General features: G+C 32.6%; 1 protein-coding gene across 1 annotated transcript; it reads left to right on the forward strand.

Moving 5' to 3' along the window:
* Positions 1–1,659: 1,659 nt before the first annotated feature.
* On the forward strand, positions 1,660–13,951 carry LOC141406273 (acid phosphatase type 7-like). The gene is made up of 5 exons (XM_073991516.1): positions 1,660–1,950; positions 5,312–5,472; positions 12,131–12,474; positions 12,781–13,339; positions 13,506–13,951. The coding sequence occupies exons 1-5, from the start codon at positions 1,827–1,829 to the stop codon at positions 13,641–13,643; spliced, it is 1,326 nt and encodes a 441-aa protein (XP_073847617.1). The 5' UTR covers positions 1,660–1,826; the 3' UTR covers positions 13,644–13,951.
* Positions 13,952–15,901: the final 1,950 nt, after the last annotated feature.

The raw sequence follows: 15,901 nt of genomic DNA on the forward strand, positions 1-15,901 counted from the left end.
TCTTTGCTGGTTACACTTAGCTTTTCGAGGATATAAACTGTCAGCTGATGTTTTTTTACGTATACATACAAAATAACTAATAAAGTCGTGTTTTACACTTTTACAATTTCTCGTATGAGATATCGTCCCCTCTTTGCTAATATTGCTATATTTTACACACAGGGATACATTTTTGTATCATGATATCAAGCGTAATTTTTGTTAAAAAGTGTCTAATGTAAAAAAAAAATAAATAATTTTATGATTTTCAAATAACTTTAGATTTATTAACTCCATAAAATCTCATGCGACCAATCGTAAACGTGTAAAACACGACTAACTCTGTTGCAAAAACAGTTGCAACTTTTGGTACTTTTTGAGTAGAGTTGGATTTTTTTTGCACAAATACCGAATACAACATTGTATTTTTGGTGGATTTGTGCCGGATTTAAAATAAACCCAGTCGTGAGAGGATTTAATTTTTGTATGGCAAATCTGGTCAGATTTGACCAGATTAAGCAATAAATCCTCATGAAGTGGGTTAACCCGGCAAAAAGCTGTAGTGTAACCGTGCTATTCGATTGTTAAATTAAATCTTATCCGCCAAATTTCTTGTTTGTCAAATCAGCTGACTTCTTGCAAGTTTGTTGCAAATTGTTGTTCGATAACATTCTGCAAATTTTTAGCTTCGAAAGAGTAAAATAAGTGGAGAGAAGTTATAGCACGGTTACACTACAGCTTTTTGCCGGGTTAACCCACTTCATGAGGATTTATTGCTTAATCTGGTCAAATCTGACCAGATTTGCCATACAAAAATTAAATCCACTCACGACTGGGTTTATTTTAAATCCGACACAAATCCACCAAAAATACAGTGTTGTATTCGGTATTTGTGCAAAAAAATCCAACTCTACTCAAAAAGTACCAAAAGTTGCAACTGTTTTTGCAACAGAGTTAGTCGTGTTTTACACGTTTACGATTGGTCGCATGAGATTTTATGGAGTTAATAAATCTAAAAATATTTGAAAATCATAAAATTATTTATTTTTTACTTTAGACACTTTTTTAAACAAAAAGTACGCTTGATACCATGATACAAAAATGTATCCCTGTGTGTAAAATATACCAATATGAGAAATTGTCATACGAGAAATTGTAAAAGTGTAAAACACGACTTTATTAGTTATTTTGTATGTATACGTAAACAAACATCAGCTGACAGTTTATATCCTCGAAAAGCTAAGTGTAACCAGCAAAGATTATCCCACTGGATCTATTAAACCCAGTGGGTTAACCTTCAATAGTGTAACCGGGGTATTACTGAGTACTTGCAAGTACTTTTTACTTGCGAAGTTATCGTACAGTCCTAATGTAAACGTAGTATATGGGCCGCATTATATAAATTTGCCTTGTCCCGGGCCACACTAGAGTAATTTCAATGAAATTTTGACATGAAACTTTGCATTTTATTGTGGAAAAATGCAGATTTTCAAGAAACTAGTGTACACGGTTTCATGTGTTCTACAATTTTGCTTTGTTGCAATATTCGTATGAAACAAACAGACCGTTTTATTTTACATTTTTTTTACTTTCATGTCAAAATTTCAATGAAATTACTTTTAGTGTGGCCCGGGACTTTGATAACTACCATTTGCAGAAGTTGCCACATCACCAAATTCCAACACTAACGCCATCTATAAGATAAATGAAAAATCAGCGTTATTGTTGTTGTGTTGTCAAAGTTTATTTGTTTGGAATATTTAACACAAAAATAATAGCAATCATTTTCATTTCATTTCAATCGACTTTCAAACAATACAGATGTTCTATTAAAAATTAAACGAAAAATGAATAAAATTAAAATTATATTATCGTTTATTATTGTGCTTTATATTTCAAACAAAGGGTCGGCAGAAAAACTCTTGGAAGTGGTCTATTTTCGGCCAGAGCAAATTCATTTATCTTTTGGTGGTAAATATTCTTTAAAATTGTTATTAATATTATATTTTGAATGAGATGCAATATGAAATTACTGTTGCATTTGGTATTTTCTTTTACATTCAAAGAATAACCAAAAATTGTTCAATTAAGTTTATAATTGAATGAAACTAATACAAGTAAATATGCAAACAATGCTAAGTTATCGCATTAAAATATAGAATGTACTTGAACTATATTTTTTATTATTGAAAGATTAATAACGCAATTTGCATTGCGTGACTTTCCTAGAACTCTTTTTTATACATACACATCAGAAAATAATCATTGATTATTCTGCGAAGTGTTTGAGAGGTTGAGAGGACACAAACTTACATACCCAACTAAATTTTAACAAAGGAAAAAATTACACAATTTCGAAGTTAACAATAAACACATTGTTACAAATAATATATTTGTTCATATTTAATTCCCTACACAACATAAATGTATATTAACAAAATCAATTTAGGTGCTAATGAAAAAAGGTTTTATACATATGAATTTTTAAAAAATGTGTCCAACAGTAACGCAATCTTTGTCCACAGGTGTCCCGAGATATAGGCCTCGCCTCGACATTCCGAAAAACCATATGATTTTTGACAAAAAAATCATGTTGAAAAAATTTTAGCATCTGTCCATAGGAGAAAGTCTTAACCCCGGCCAAAGGCCGGCTATTTTCGACAAAAATTTAATTTTTGAAAACTTTTTTTGGAAAAAGTGTAAAATCCAGCCACTACATTCAACTTGCTCCGTAAAAACGCCCCTTTTTGAGGTATGTATTTTTATACCTACCAGAGGTAGGTATTTTTATGCAACAAGTGGTCACGCGATCATTTCCACGGGTTCAGGAGATATAGCCCGATTGGCCGCGGGTTTTTCCATAAATCTCTCAAAAAGTCGAAAATGGGATCATTCAAAATTATGCCAGATTTTAGCTCACACTTTAACCATGATGCTATATGTTGTAATATCTTCTCTGTATCCAGATACATATATCGGCAATGATACCGATTTTGTTGCAATGGTATCAATAGAACCGGGTTTTGATCCCGGACCTTCGTTCAAATAATATGTTAACCGGGTTCGACCCCAAGAAAATTATACATTCCTGTGTTCAGCACAACAATTGCTCTGTTCCAGAACCTGCAAGAAGCTACTATTTTTTACTACGATAACATTTTTTTTCCTTTATGTTATCGAAAAAAAATAGTAAAAATTAGTAGATTCTTGCAGTACTGGAACAGACCAAAAGTCTACCTTTAGAAAAAAATTCAAAAAATCGGAGACTTTTTGATAAACTAGAGTTAAGCCGCTAATTTTATAATAAAAAATATGCTGGCCATAATTGACTACCCCTGAACGTCCTAACGGATAGTAAATCAGCTATTAAAGCTTTAAAAAACAGGACAGCGAATCAATTTTGAAGTGTAAAAGGTGAATTTACGACTACTCACATCATGATTAGATAAATGTTATGTGGGTACCAGGACATAAAGGGATTAGAGGTAACGAGATAGCTATCTCTCTGGCAAACACGCTAGGGAGCAAACTACCGTAAGCCTAGATAATGGTAAGTCTGGAGTTAATGGCATGGGCAAAGCATGCGTATACATATATATCCCTCTGGAATATTTATTTATTTCAAGATTCATACATAATACAAAGCCTAAACGGCCAAATAAGCGTATCTCAAGACAAAAAATCTGACTTATAATAAATTCTATTTAAACTTATATCAAATACATTATAATAAATTCTTTTTAAAAATGCAGTTCTAAAGCCAAAAAATTTCAAAACTGTGCAATTCTAACTAAGAAAGATCTTGAATAAAGATTTTTCCAAGTCCTAGTAATAAAAGTTTGACGATTCCTAGTAGAATGCGAAAAAGTAAATATACTTTTTAACGTAACTTATGCTATTTTTAATAAGATTGTAAAAAACAGAACAACGATATCTGACAAACATATCATACGAGCATCAATGACCTATCCAGATACTCTACTATTTCGGCGAAGATTAAGCAAAAAAGTGGACGAAAAAAACATAAAAATCCTACGAGGAATTCTTACAGGAAACCTCGGGCTACAAGCGCAGCTGCACAAAATAGGTTGAGCAAAAACGTTGAATGCAGGTCATGTCCACTTTTAGCGACTCTGAGAACCCAATTACTGGGAAACGACACAATACAAGAACTCAAACAAATTAGGGCAAACGGCTTTCAAAACAAAATATATACGGTCTGTTCCAGACCGGAATTAATAAACTTTTGCCTTTTAATTACGTTTATTCCATTTAAATATTAAAAAGATCCCGCACAAACTGTGAAAAAATACTATGAAGTAAAAAAAAAACTCGAAAATTATTTCCTGCTGCACGAGTGAATGAGCTTTTACCTATTTATTAATGACTAAAATAACATTTATTTCATTTATATATTTTGTTTTTACCATCGTTAAAAATGTGCAATTGTGACGTTTTGAAATGCGTAGCTTCGAATTTGTTAAGTATTACGGCATTATGAAACACAGATATTTGCAGTCATTTGGCAAGCATCTGACGATACAGAAGTCAGCCATTTACTTCATTTAAGAATTGAAAAGGTCACTCACGAAAACAATTTCAATTGATATACGAGTATGAGTTTGATATATATGTAATGATATGATAATTAAGTTAGTGAGAAACAAAATGTTATAGTTTTACTTCTGTCGTGTGGCTCTAAAATTTATTATCGGTTATATATCTTCAAAAAATATTCAAAGTACTGATAAATAAAAAAATAAAAATTATTTTGTGCGGAAGAGTTTTTATCGAATCACCTTATAATTAAGATTTTATCTAATCTTAGGTAAAAGATCATCAAAATATGGTACACGGATATGAGGTTGTAAAAAAGTCATAAACCCAAATGTCCAACATGTGGCGATTTTGTATTGTAATCTTCTCAACCTAACCTACAAATTTACAAACCTTTTCTTGATAGAAAATGGACTTCTATTTCCGCATTCAATTTGTCTCTCTAAAAACGTTAAAAAATCTGATTCAAAAAGTAAACGATGATAAATAATGCGTTAACTTTTTCCATACAAACTTGCACTAACGGAAAGCAAATGTCAAAATCAGTCACATGCTTTTTATAATATTATTGTTATATACGACACATCCTTTTTGACAAAACAAAATACACATTTTGAATATTGAGGGGCATTTCATTTCAAACGATAATTTTCGACATCCTTGGACGAGAGTGAGAATATGTTTATTCTCATTCATTTTCGTTCTTTATAAATTATATTTAAGCTATTAATTATAAATTATTAATATTTAAACAATTTTTTTACTCTTTTTACAGAAAATACAAGTAGTATTGTTGTTACCTGGTCCACGAGAAATGATACTGGGGAAAGTATAGTAGAATGGGGCGAATCAAATGAATTTAAATATACATCGAAAGGAACAACAAATAAATTTGTCGATGGTGGTGATAAACATAAAATACAATATATTCACAAGGTAAATTTGTAAGCATAAAATGTTTGTACATCTATTTGAGCTTTATTTTTCATCATAATCTTTGAGTAGAACTTTTTGTTATCATTGGAAGAAGATTACATATATATTAATTGTTCGATAACGTATGGATTGTACAAATGCAAATAACTAGTAATTCCATTATATAGGGTGAACCAACTAGAGGTTACTAACTTATTTAAAGAAAAACACAGAAAATTCTAATTGAATGGGAAATGTTTATTTTCATTTGAAAGAACAGTTTTGGCATTTATTTTTTTAAGTTTATGTCTACCAAATGTTGGCCGCGTCTACGTCTTAGGCGGTCGGTCCGTAGGGTCCAATTTTGTTGAATTGTTCGAACATTTAGACTAGTAACTGACGGATGACATGAGTGATTTTTTGCACCAAGCCCTGAATTGAAGCGGGGTTGTCCGCATATACTTTAGACTTTACATATCCCCACAGGAAAAAATCTAACGTGTGATATCACACGATCTTGGTGGCCAATCGACCTTTAAAAAACCTGAAATTGTCTGTTCATCGAAGTGTTTTATACTGATTGTTGTCATGTGTCTTGTTGAAAACCAAAATGTAGGCGAAATCACGAGCTTCATTTTCAAGCATCAAATATTCGGCTATCATAGCCGCCATTAAAGTTTACGTTGAAAACCAAAATGTAGCCGAAATCACGAGCTTCATTTTCAAGCATCAAATATTCGGCTATCATAGCCGCCATTAAAGTTTACCTTCTAACCGACATCACTTTTGAAAAAATATGGGCTGATGGTTCTACCAGCGGACAAAGAACACCAAACTGTTGTCTTTTCTAGATAAAGTGACACCTCTTGAACCTCTTTAGGTTGCTCTTAACCTAAATGCGACTACTTTCGTTGTTTACACCCATTAAGCCAGAAATGAGCCTCATCGCTGAACAAAATTTGGCTCGAAACACATTTCTGTAAGAAAGCGAAACGATTTGCAAACATTGTTCAATCGTAAGTCTTTCCACGATAAAATGCCAAACTATATTAAACAAAAATAACATGATACCATGACACGACTCACACGTGACCAGTCAAAATTGAAAAAAGTACCTCTAATTGGATCACCCTTTATAAGAGGGTATACGTTTCAGTTATTGTAGATAGCCTATTTACAATAAAATATAAGTTCAATGTCATCTAATGGAATAATAAATAACATTGACTTTTGTAGACTGTATGTGGATTATATACAATCTGTAAATAATAAGAAATCAAACACTACTATTTCGTTGTCCCAAACTCGAACTGACAACACTGATCTGACAATGAAAGATCTTATAATGTTCATATATATTTCTCAAAGCAAAACGATTGTTGGCCGCGTATGTAAAATACCTTGTATTCCCAAAGCATTTTAGTAGTATTTATTGCAGTGTTTTATTTAACTTGCTTTGGTCCGTTTAGTTCAAATCAGGTAACTCATTTTTAACACAGTTGCAGTTGACCAATCGAACTGAAACTTTCCTGATTTCAAGTGTTTTAAGGGTTTTATCTTTTTGACCCGAATAGGCTGTAATTTGGCATTTGGGGTTCCCAATGGTACTGAAACTTCCCCACCAAAAATTGTGGACATAGGTCCAGGTTTTGGTATAGCCCCTGTTTGCGGAGGCAATAAAAAGAAAAAAAAACCAAAAAGAAAAACAAAACAACAGCAGTATCAATTTCGTTATAATAAAAATAATTAATCCTTTATTTAAGAAATATTGTTCGTATAAACAATATCTGTACCTTTTGTTTACAAAGTTGTTGTGTGGACGAAAATCCAATAGTGGACGAAAATCCAAGTTATTAATTACTTCAATCGACGAAAATCGAATGACAACCCTTTATTTGCAAATGAGAGAATAAAAACAAACGATGGACACTGCAAAGTGGCCCCAATTTTTAGTACATTCTCATTAGAATTTGACATCTTTCACTTTGTGCGAAAACACAAAGTTGCACTTCTGCTAAATGGTCAAGTTCTAACGGAAGAAATGAAACATCATAATTTGAAAAGAGAATGAAACTATTCGTAATTAAACAGCACCCATATAGCGGTACGGCCCGATTTCAAGTTTTTTAAGAATATTATCTTTATTTTTAGGCCGAATTGGCTCTAACTTGGCATTTTGAGTCCCCAATGATATAAGGGACTGTTTATGTATGTCGATAAGAAAACGAATGCGGAAGAAAAATGTGTATTTTAAATTTGTTTTTTGTTTTGAAGCAAAAGCAAATGAAATAATATTTCAAAAACTAAAGTTTGGGTGTCTTTCATGCGCACACATTTTCGTTTCGAAATACATAAACTGGGGGTAAGTCCAGGTTTTGGTATAGCCTTTATATAACGGTACTACACGATTTCAGGCATTTTAAAGTTTTTATCCAAATTTTCGGCCTAAATTGACTATAATATTGTTCTCAGTGGTCAAAAAAATGTATTTACTAAAAAGTTAAAAATGAAATATAATTTAAAAAAAAATTAAGTTTCAGTGTTTTATTTAGAAATGCACTTAAAACTAGGAAATAATTTGTCGCTTAGCATCAATAAATATATTCTTTCTCATGATGGAATCTCTCAAATAAAACGTTTGCGTTTACATTATTAATTGTGGCAAAATTAAACGGCAAGCGTTTTATTTGAGAGATTCCATCATGAGAAAGAATATATTTATTGATGCTAAGCGACAAATTATTTCCTAGTTTTAAGTGCATTTCTAAATAAAACACTGAAACTTAATTTTTTTTTAAATTATATTTCATTTTTAACTTTTTAGTAAATACATTTTTTTGACCACTGAGAACAATATTATAGTCAATTTAGGCCGAAAATTTGGATAAAAACTTTAAAATGCCTGAAATCGTGTAGTACCGTTATATAAAGGCTATACCAAAACCTGGACTTACCCCCAGTTTATGTATTTCGAAACGAAAATGTGTGCGCATGAAAGACACCCAAACTTTAGTTTTTGAAATATTATTTCATTTGCTTTTGCTTCAAAACAAAAAACAAATTTAAAATACACATTTTTCTTCCGCATTCGTTTTCTTATCGACATACATAAACAGTCCCTTATATCATTGGGGACTCAAAATGCCAAGTTAGAGCCAATTCGGCCTAAAAATAAAGATAATATTCTTAAAAAACTTGAAATCGGGCCGTACCGCTATATGGGTGCTGTTTAATTACGAATAGTTTCATTCTCTTTTCAAATTATGATGTTTCATTTCTTCCGTTAGAACTTGACCATTTAGCAGAAGTGCAACTTTGTGTTTTCGCACAAAGTGAAAGATGTCAAATTCTAATGAGAATGTACTAAAAATTGGGGCCACTTTGCAGTGTCCATCGTTTGTTTTTATTCTCTCATTTGCAAATAAAGGGTTGTCATTCGATTTTCGTCGATTGAAGTAATTAATAACTTGGATTTTCGTCCACTATTGGATTTTCGTCCACACAACAACTTTGTAAACAAAAGGTACAGATATTGTTTATACGAACAATATTTCTTAAATAAAGGATTAATTATTTTTATTATAACGAAATTGATACTGCTGTTGTTTTGTTTTTCTTTTTGGTTTTTTTTTTCTTTTTATTGCCTCCGCAAACAGGGGCTATACCAAAACCTGGACCTATGTCCACAATTTTTGGTGGGGAAGTTTCAGTACCATTGGGAACCCCAAATGCCAAATTACAGCCTATTCGGGTCAAAAAGATAAAACCCTTAAAACACTTGAAATCAGGAAAGTTTCAGTTCGATTGGTCAACTGCAACTGTGTTAAAAATGAGTTACCTGATTTGAACTAAACGGACCAAAGCAAGTTAAATAAAACACTGCAATAAATACTACTAAAATGCTTTGGGAATACAAGGTATTTTACATACGCGGCCAACAATCGTTTTGCTTTGAGAAATATATATGAACATTATAAGATCTTTCATTGTCAGATCAGTGTTGTCAGTTCGAGTTTGGGACAACGAAATAGTAGTGTTTGATTTCTTATTATTTACAGATTGTATATAATCCACATACAGTCTACAAAAGTCAATGTTATTTATTATTCCATTAGATGACATTGAACTTATATTTTATTGTAAATAGGCTATCTACAATAACTGAAACGTATACCCTCTTATAAAGGGTGATCCAATTAGAGGTACTTTTTTCAATTTTGACTGGTCACGTGTGAGTCGTGTCATGGTATCATGTTATTTTTGTTTAATATAGTTTGGCATTTTATCGTGGAAAGACTTACGATTGAACAATGTTTGCAAATCGTTTCGCTTTCTTACAGAAATGTGTTTCGAGCCAAATTTTGTTCAGCGATGAGGCTCATTTCTGGCTTAATGGGTTTGTAAACAACGAAAGTAGTCGCATTTAGGTTAAGAGCAACCTAAAGAGGTTCAAGAGGTGTCACTTTCTCATGATGGAATCTCTCAAATAAAAGGTTTGCGTTTACATTATTAATTGTGGCAAAATTAAACGGCAAGCGTTTTATTTGAGAGATTCCATCATGAGAAAGAATATATTCATTGAGGCTGCATTTAAGTGCATTTCTAAATAAAACACTGACATTTAATTTTTTTATATTTTATATCTTAATACAATGTATAGCATTCACCAATTTTACTACATATTATTTGTCGTAAGGAATATAGAATTTTTTAAATAATATGTGTGTTTCCGTTCTTTTTTAATGGTAAAAGTAGTAAAAGAGCAAATTTTAAAAAGTACGGGAAAAGTTTGTATAGATGGTGTCATTGAGTGCCATTTATTTTTTATTTTTTTTTATTTATTTTCAATTTTCATATGCCCAGTCTTTCGACCTTAAGGCTGTGTACTACAGTATAATGTTCAATTTAATATTATATAAAATAGCTTAAATATAACAAGGGAGGGATATTAGAACTACTCAACAATAAACAAGTAAGCCAAGGCTATAGACGGACGGGGCCGACCATGTGATACCCTACACCTTTAACACTGGGAAGTAGCCTTTCACAAATCAAAATTTCTTTATGGAACAAATAATCTTATAGTAAGAAATAACTTTGTGGATTCTGGTACCAAGCTTAAATAATAATATAATAATTGTTTCACAAACATCTCAGAAGGGACAAGGGAGACTTCTCTCATATCAATGAGTGAGTGTACCCCGATTCATATTCGGGCCCTAAGACACCACTTGTAGATAAGTTTTATATGGCTGAAATACTCAGAAAATGTCGCAAACCTTACTGAAGGATTTTTTACCACCGTTGAAAATTTGATTTTGCCTGGCTGCAGTGTATGTATAAAAATCTAATTGGACAACTAAAACGTTAGGGCACCATGTAATTTGCAATAATGCAAAAACTGGGAATAGGAAAATGTGGTTCTCTACACAAAACACATTATATACTAAGCAGTGGCCCGTTATCTAGCAGACAAGTGATTGCAATTTGCATCAGGGGGAAGATCAGTAGTTCTATTTCCCTATGTAGTTTACTTTGTCGGCATATGCTCCCCAGGAAATAAAATATAGACCAAAAATATTTTTTTGTATTTTTCATACAAAAGTAATGGTCCATTTCACCCGCTAAATAATATCAGATCATTATCCAAAATTGTAAGCATCTTCTTCGACCTAAACCCTTACCTCGTGCAAAATTTCGTGATTATTGAGCTATAATTGGGAACTCTAGCGTGTTTATGATAACACTGCAAACAAATAACTGGGTATATTAGGCTGTAACTCTGTTATCTTATCATGTACACCAACACAATTGAAATCAATAGAAAGGCCAAGCGTTCCTCTTCCAAGTATAGCTTACTTGCCCGGTATGTCTCTTCCAGGAATAAAGATAAAAGCTGTATATTAACATTTTTCACACAAAAGTTGTGGTCCATTTAACCCCCTAAATATTATCTGATCGCCATTTCAAATTGCAAGTTTCTTCTTTGTCATATACTCTTACCTTATTTAAAATTTCGAGGCGATCGGATTATTGCGGCCTACAGAGCAGCAACAAAATCGGATAAAAATTATGTTTTTGGTCCATTTCACCCGCTAAATATTTCACGATCATCACCAATTAAAATAGCGATCTATTCTGAAGTGAAACCGACCTCCATACCAAATTTCGTGACGATCGGTCCATAATTGCGGCCTGGAGTTTGATTACAATTTATAATGGACAGACGGACACACGGACGGACTGACAGACACACATCTCAAAATCGCTTTATCTCGCCGAGATATGAAGATTGGTATACCACATTGGGGGTCTTCGACGAATATTTCGCGGTGTTACATGAATTTTTACCAAAACAAACTTATAATACCCTTTCCACATAGTGGTGTAGGGTATAAAAATAATTACTATTTATAAAAAAGGGGGCAGTAATTATAAAATAAAAAATGTAAATAAAAAACATTTTGATTAATTGAATTTTGATACTCCAAGAATGGAAAGGATTTTAAACTACTCCATTTTTGTTTAAGGAGAAGTGAACATTTTACAACTTTTTTGTGTACGTGAACGGTTTTTCGGGTTAAATGTGTAAAAGTGATAAAAATTGTAAAAACTTTTTAGTTCTGGAACAAAGCTAATATAAATACCTGTTTGGCTAACGAGAATTTATTTATTATAGGTAACATTGGCGAACCTAAAGCCATCGACAAAATATATTTATCATTGTGGCAGTAGTTTGGGATGGTCCGCAAAATTCGAATTTCGAACAGTTCCAAAAGGTACCAACTGGTCACCCAGCGTTGCTCTTTTCGGAGACATGGGCAATGAAAACGCACAATCCTTGGCTCGCTTGCAGCAAGATACACAAAAGGGGATGTATGACGCCATAATTCATGTTGGTGATTTTGCATACGATATGAATACGGATAACGCACGCGTTGGTGATGAATTCATGCGACAAGTTGAGACAATAGCAGCCTACGTACCATATATGGTGGTTCCAGGAAATCACGAAGAGAAATAGTAGGTTTAAAAACCAAAATTTTTTAAATTTAATATTGAAAACAAGTTTATTAATGTGAGGGGTAGTTAAAATTGATTTACTTTCGGAAAAGGCAGAGAAGACTATAGTTTTCATAAAAAGAACTAAGGAAACTGGTCAAGTGACGTTGACCGAAACTAGTCTTCTCTGCCTTTCCGGAAAGTAAATCAAATTTAACTAGACCCCACAAATTGTTTTTTAAAATTTCAAAACAAAAAAACTGATCTTAAGCTGCAATACCATTCCATTTGCAAGATTAATGACGGAATAAAACTAATTCTTTCCAGCAATTTCTCAAACTATAAGGCTAGATTCAGCATGCCAGGAAATACAGAAAATTTGTTTTACAGTTTCAATTTGGGACCTGTTCATTTCATCGGAATTTCAACCGAAATGTATTATTTTTTAAACTATGGTTTGAAATCACTTGTTTTTCAATATACATGGTTGCAAAAAGACCTGGAAGAAGCAACAAAACCTGAAAATCGCGCAATTCGTCCATGGATTATTGTATATGGCCATCGACCCATGTACTGCACTAATGACAACGATAACGATTGCACACATTCGCAAACACTGACAAGAGTCGGTTGGCCATTTGTTCATTTGTTTGGTTTGGAAGAACTTTTCTATAAGTTTGGCGTTGACGTGGAAATATGGGCTCATGAACATTCTTACGAACGTCTTTGGCCCATATACGATTACCAAGTACGAAATGGCTCTTATGAAGAACCGTATCGCAATCCCAAAGCACCTGTCCACCTAATAACTGGCTCTGCTGGATGTAAAGAGGGTCGAGAACCATTTATAAAAAATATACCAGAATGGAGTGCTTTTCACAGTCAAGTAAGTGAAAAATGCTCTGTCGCAAAACCTGCAGGAATCTACTATTTTTGAATTTTTTGACAAATGTCAAATTTCAAAAATACTAGATTCTTACAGATTCCCAAACAAACCAAAACCCAATGGGTTAACATTCTATTAATTGCTTATCTGTTTTTCGCTATTTTAGGATTATGGATACACAAGATTAAAGGCCTATAATCAAACACACATATATTTCGAACAAGTTTCAGATGATAAAAACGGAGCAATCATTGATTCCTTTTGGATTATAAAAGATAGACACGGTTCATATGAAAATGTGTAAACCAATTGGAATTGATAACAACAAATTTCCAACAAAACCTGATAAAAACAAGTATATTATTAATTAACAGTACCAAACAAATAGCCAATGACACGTTTAATCTTTATAATAGTTTTTGTTATTATTATTTGACGTATGAACATTCCAGTATTTTTAAATGAACTGCACAAAAAATATATTCGTCCTTTATTTATTATAATTAGAAAATCTCGAGCACAGCTAAGGCATCACTAATGGCAACACTAAAATTGCAACGCATAACATGTATGTTGTATCTATAAAATAAATATGTTACGTAAAAAATCGCATTTTTTGTAAGTTTTTGTTGTTCCATAACAAAAATATGAATATCCGTTAGTCGATGTTTAGTCGTTCAAAGTTAATGGGAAAGAAAATTGAGTTTATGGTCGAGGGAGTATCTGTAGAAATTAATAGTTAAAATCAGAAATTTGACACAAACATTATTTGCGTGTCTAAACTGCAAGGAAATTTTAAAAGAAATTGAGAAGAAAATTTGCCGAAAATTTGATCGAGTTCCCCTATACTGCAATTTCATAAAATTACTCTAGTATGGAAACTCATTTATGCTATGATTTCCGATCATTTGCTTCATTTAATCAATTCAGTAATCACTAGGTCTACTTTACCGTCAGCTTGGAAGGTAGCTAAGATCGTCCCAGTAAAGAAAAAAGGGTCTGTCAATGACAATTTTCGTCCAATTTCAATTTTGCCGGTGTGCTCTAATATTGTGGAGTACATTCTAAAGTTTCAGATGTCTGTCTATTTGGGGAACAATCGTATGCTCCATGATGCACAATGTGGTTTCCGAAAAAAAACAGAAGCACAACTTCCCTTTTGTTAGGTTCAACAGACCGAATCCGTGCCAACTTTGGTGGTAGCAGACTTTCTGTTATTGTGGCAATTGACCTTGAAAAAGCGTTCGATCGCGTTGATCATTGATTATTATTGTCGAAATTAAGGGACTTCTATGGTTTCTCAAACTGTACATGTAAACTTATGATGTCTTACCTGTCACAGAGGAAACAGATGGTTTGTGTTGGTGATGTTTCCAGTAATGCTCTTCCTGTTAAAAGTGGTGTTCCACAGGGGTCTGTACTTGGGCCACTTTTGTTTATACTCTTTTTAAATGACTTGTTTTCTGATATCCATAATTGGTGTGTACCATTTGCATTTGCAGATGATATACATTTGCTTCTCATCGGTGATGTTAGGTTTTCTACTGTGCTTCAGTCGAAAATTGACCTAGTTATAGAAGTATTGAATTTTTGGATGACAAAGAACCGTTTGAATGTTAATCCATCTAAAGCTGGGTACACATTGTCAGTTTTGAATGACAGCTTTGTTGTTGCTTGCTAGTGTGGCCGTTTATTTTTGTCATTCATCATGCAACCACAAAATATTTTGTGGTTGCTGGACGGTTGGACAGTTATCGATAATTGCAAAAAATTGTCATTCAAAACTGACAATGTGTACTGTACTTAAAACTAAAGCACTTTGTTTCTCTGCAACTCCTGTTAACAGCAAAATTTCCCATTCCCACGCTTTCCGGATTCTCAACGACGCACACTGGTCTAAACCATTGATCTAGCGGCGCGAAAGTAAAAAAATCAAAGTATAAAATTGCGAAATGTTTTTCATTGTATAAATTACAGACACTCTCTGTAAATATTCACTCAGTTATTAACTGTCAAGTGCAAGAAATTTTGATGCATCCGATTTTAACAAAATTTTTGCTAAAAACTGATTTCATATTTGTTTAATTGTTTAATAAATTCGTAATAAAACTAAACAAAGTTTATTTTTTATTGATAGGGTAGGGTGTAAGTTAAATTAAAAAAAAATTTTGGGGCCTGAAGTTACTTAGTTATGTAGCAATGAATTTTCAAAAATTATAATTTTTTTATGTTTTTAGTGAAATATACTTTTGTTGAATGGAGCGTAACTACCAAGGTCCACTGAGGTTCAGTCCATTTTTTTTAACAATTAAATTGGACTACCTAGATTCCGAATAACCACAATTTAGCTGCAAATCTTGCTGATAAATGGTCATGAAAAATAGCTTAAATCCTTAAAATACCCAAAATCTGTCGGTACATTTATATGGGGGCTATATAGAAATGTAGACCTATGTTTACAATTTTTGGTGGAGAAGATGTATAACCAACGAGAACCTCCTATGCCAAAATTCAGCTTATTTGGTCTGAAAATGTAGACAAAATCCTAACAATACCGAATAT

The sequence above is a fragment of the Musca autumnalis genome, unplaced genomic scaffold, assembly GCF_047663935.1.
Source record: "Musca autumnalis isolate F117 unplaced genomic scaffold, ASM4766393v1 scaffold_1, whole genome shotgun sequence".
Lineage (NCBI taxonomy): Eukaryota > Metazoa > Arthropoda > Insecta > Diptera > Muscidae > Musca > Musca autumnalis.

Excerpts from the sequence above, each read along its gene's own strand:
- LOC141406273 (XM_073991516.1), top strand. The coding sequence starts at position 1,827 with ATGAATAAAATTAAAATTATATTATCGTTTATTATTGTGCTTTATATT. Across the intron at positions 5,473-12,130 it reads AAATACAATATATTCACAAG|GTAACATTGGCGAACCTAAA; the intron begins GTAAATTTGTAA and ends TATTTATTATAG. Across the intron at positions 12,475-12,780 it reads GGAAATCACGAAGAGAAATA|CAATTTCTCAAACTATAAGG; the intron begins GTAGGTTTAAAA and ends AATTCTTTCCAG.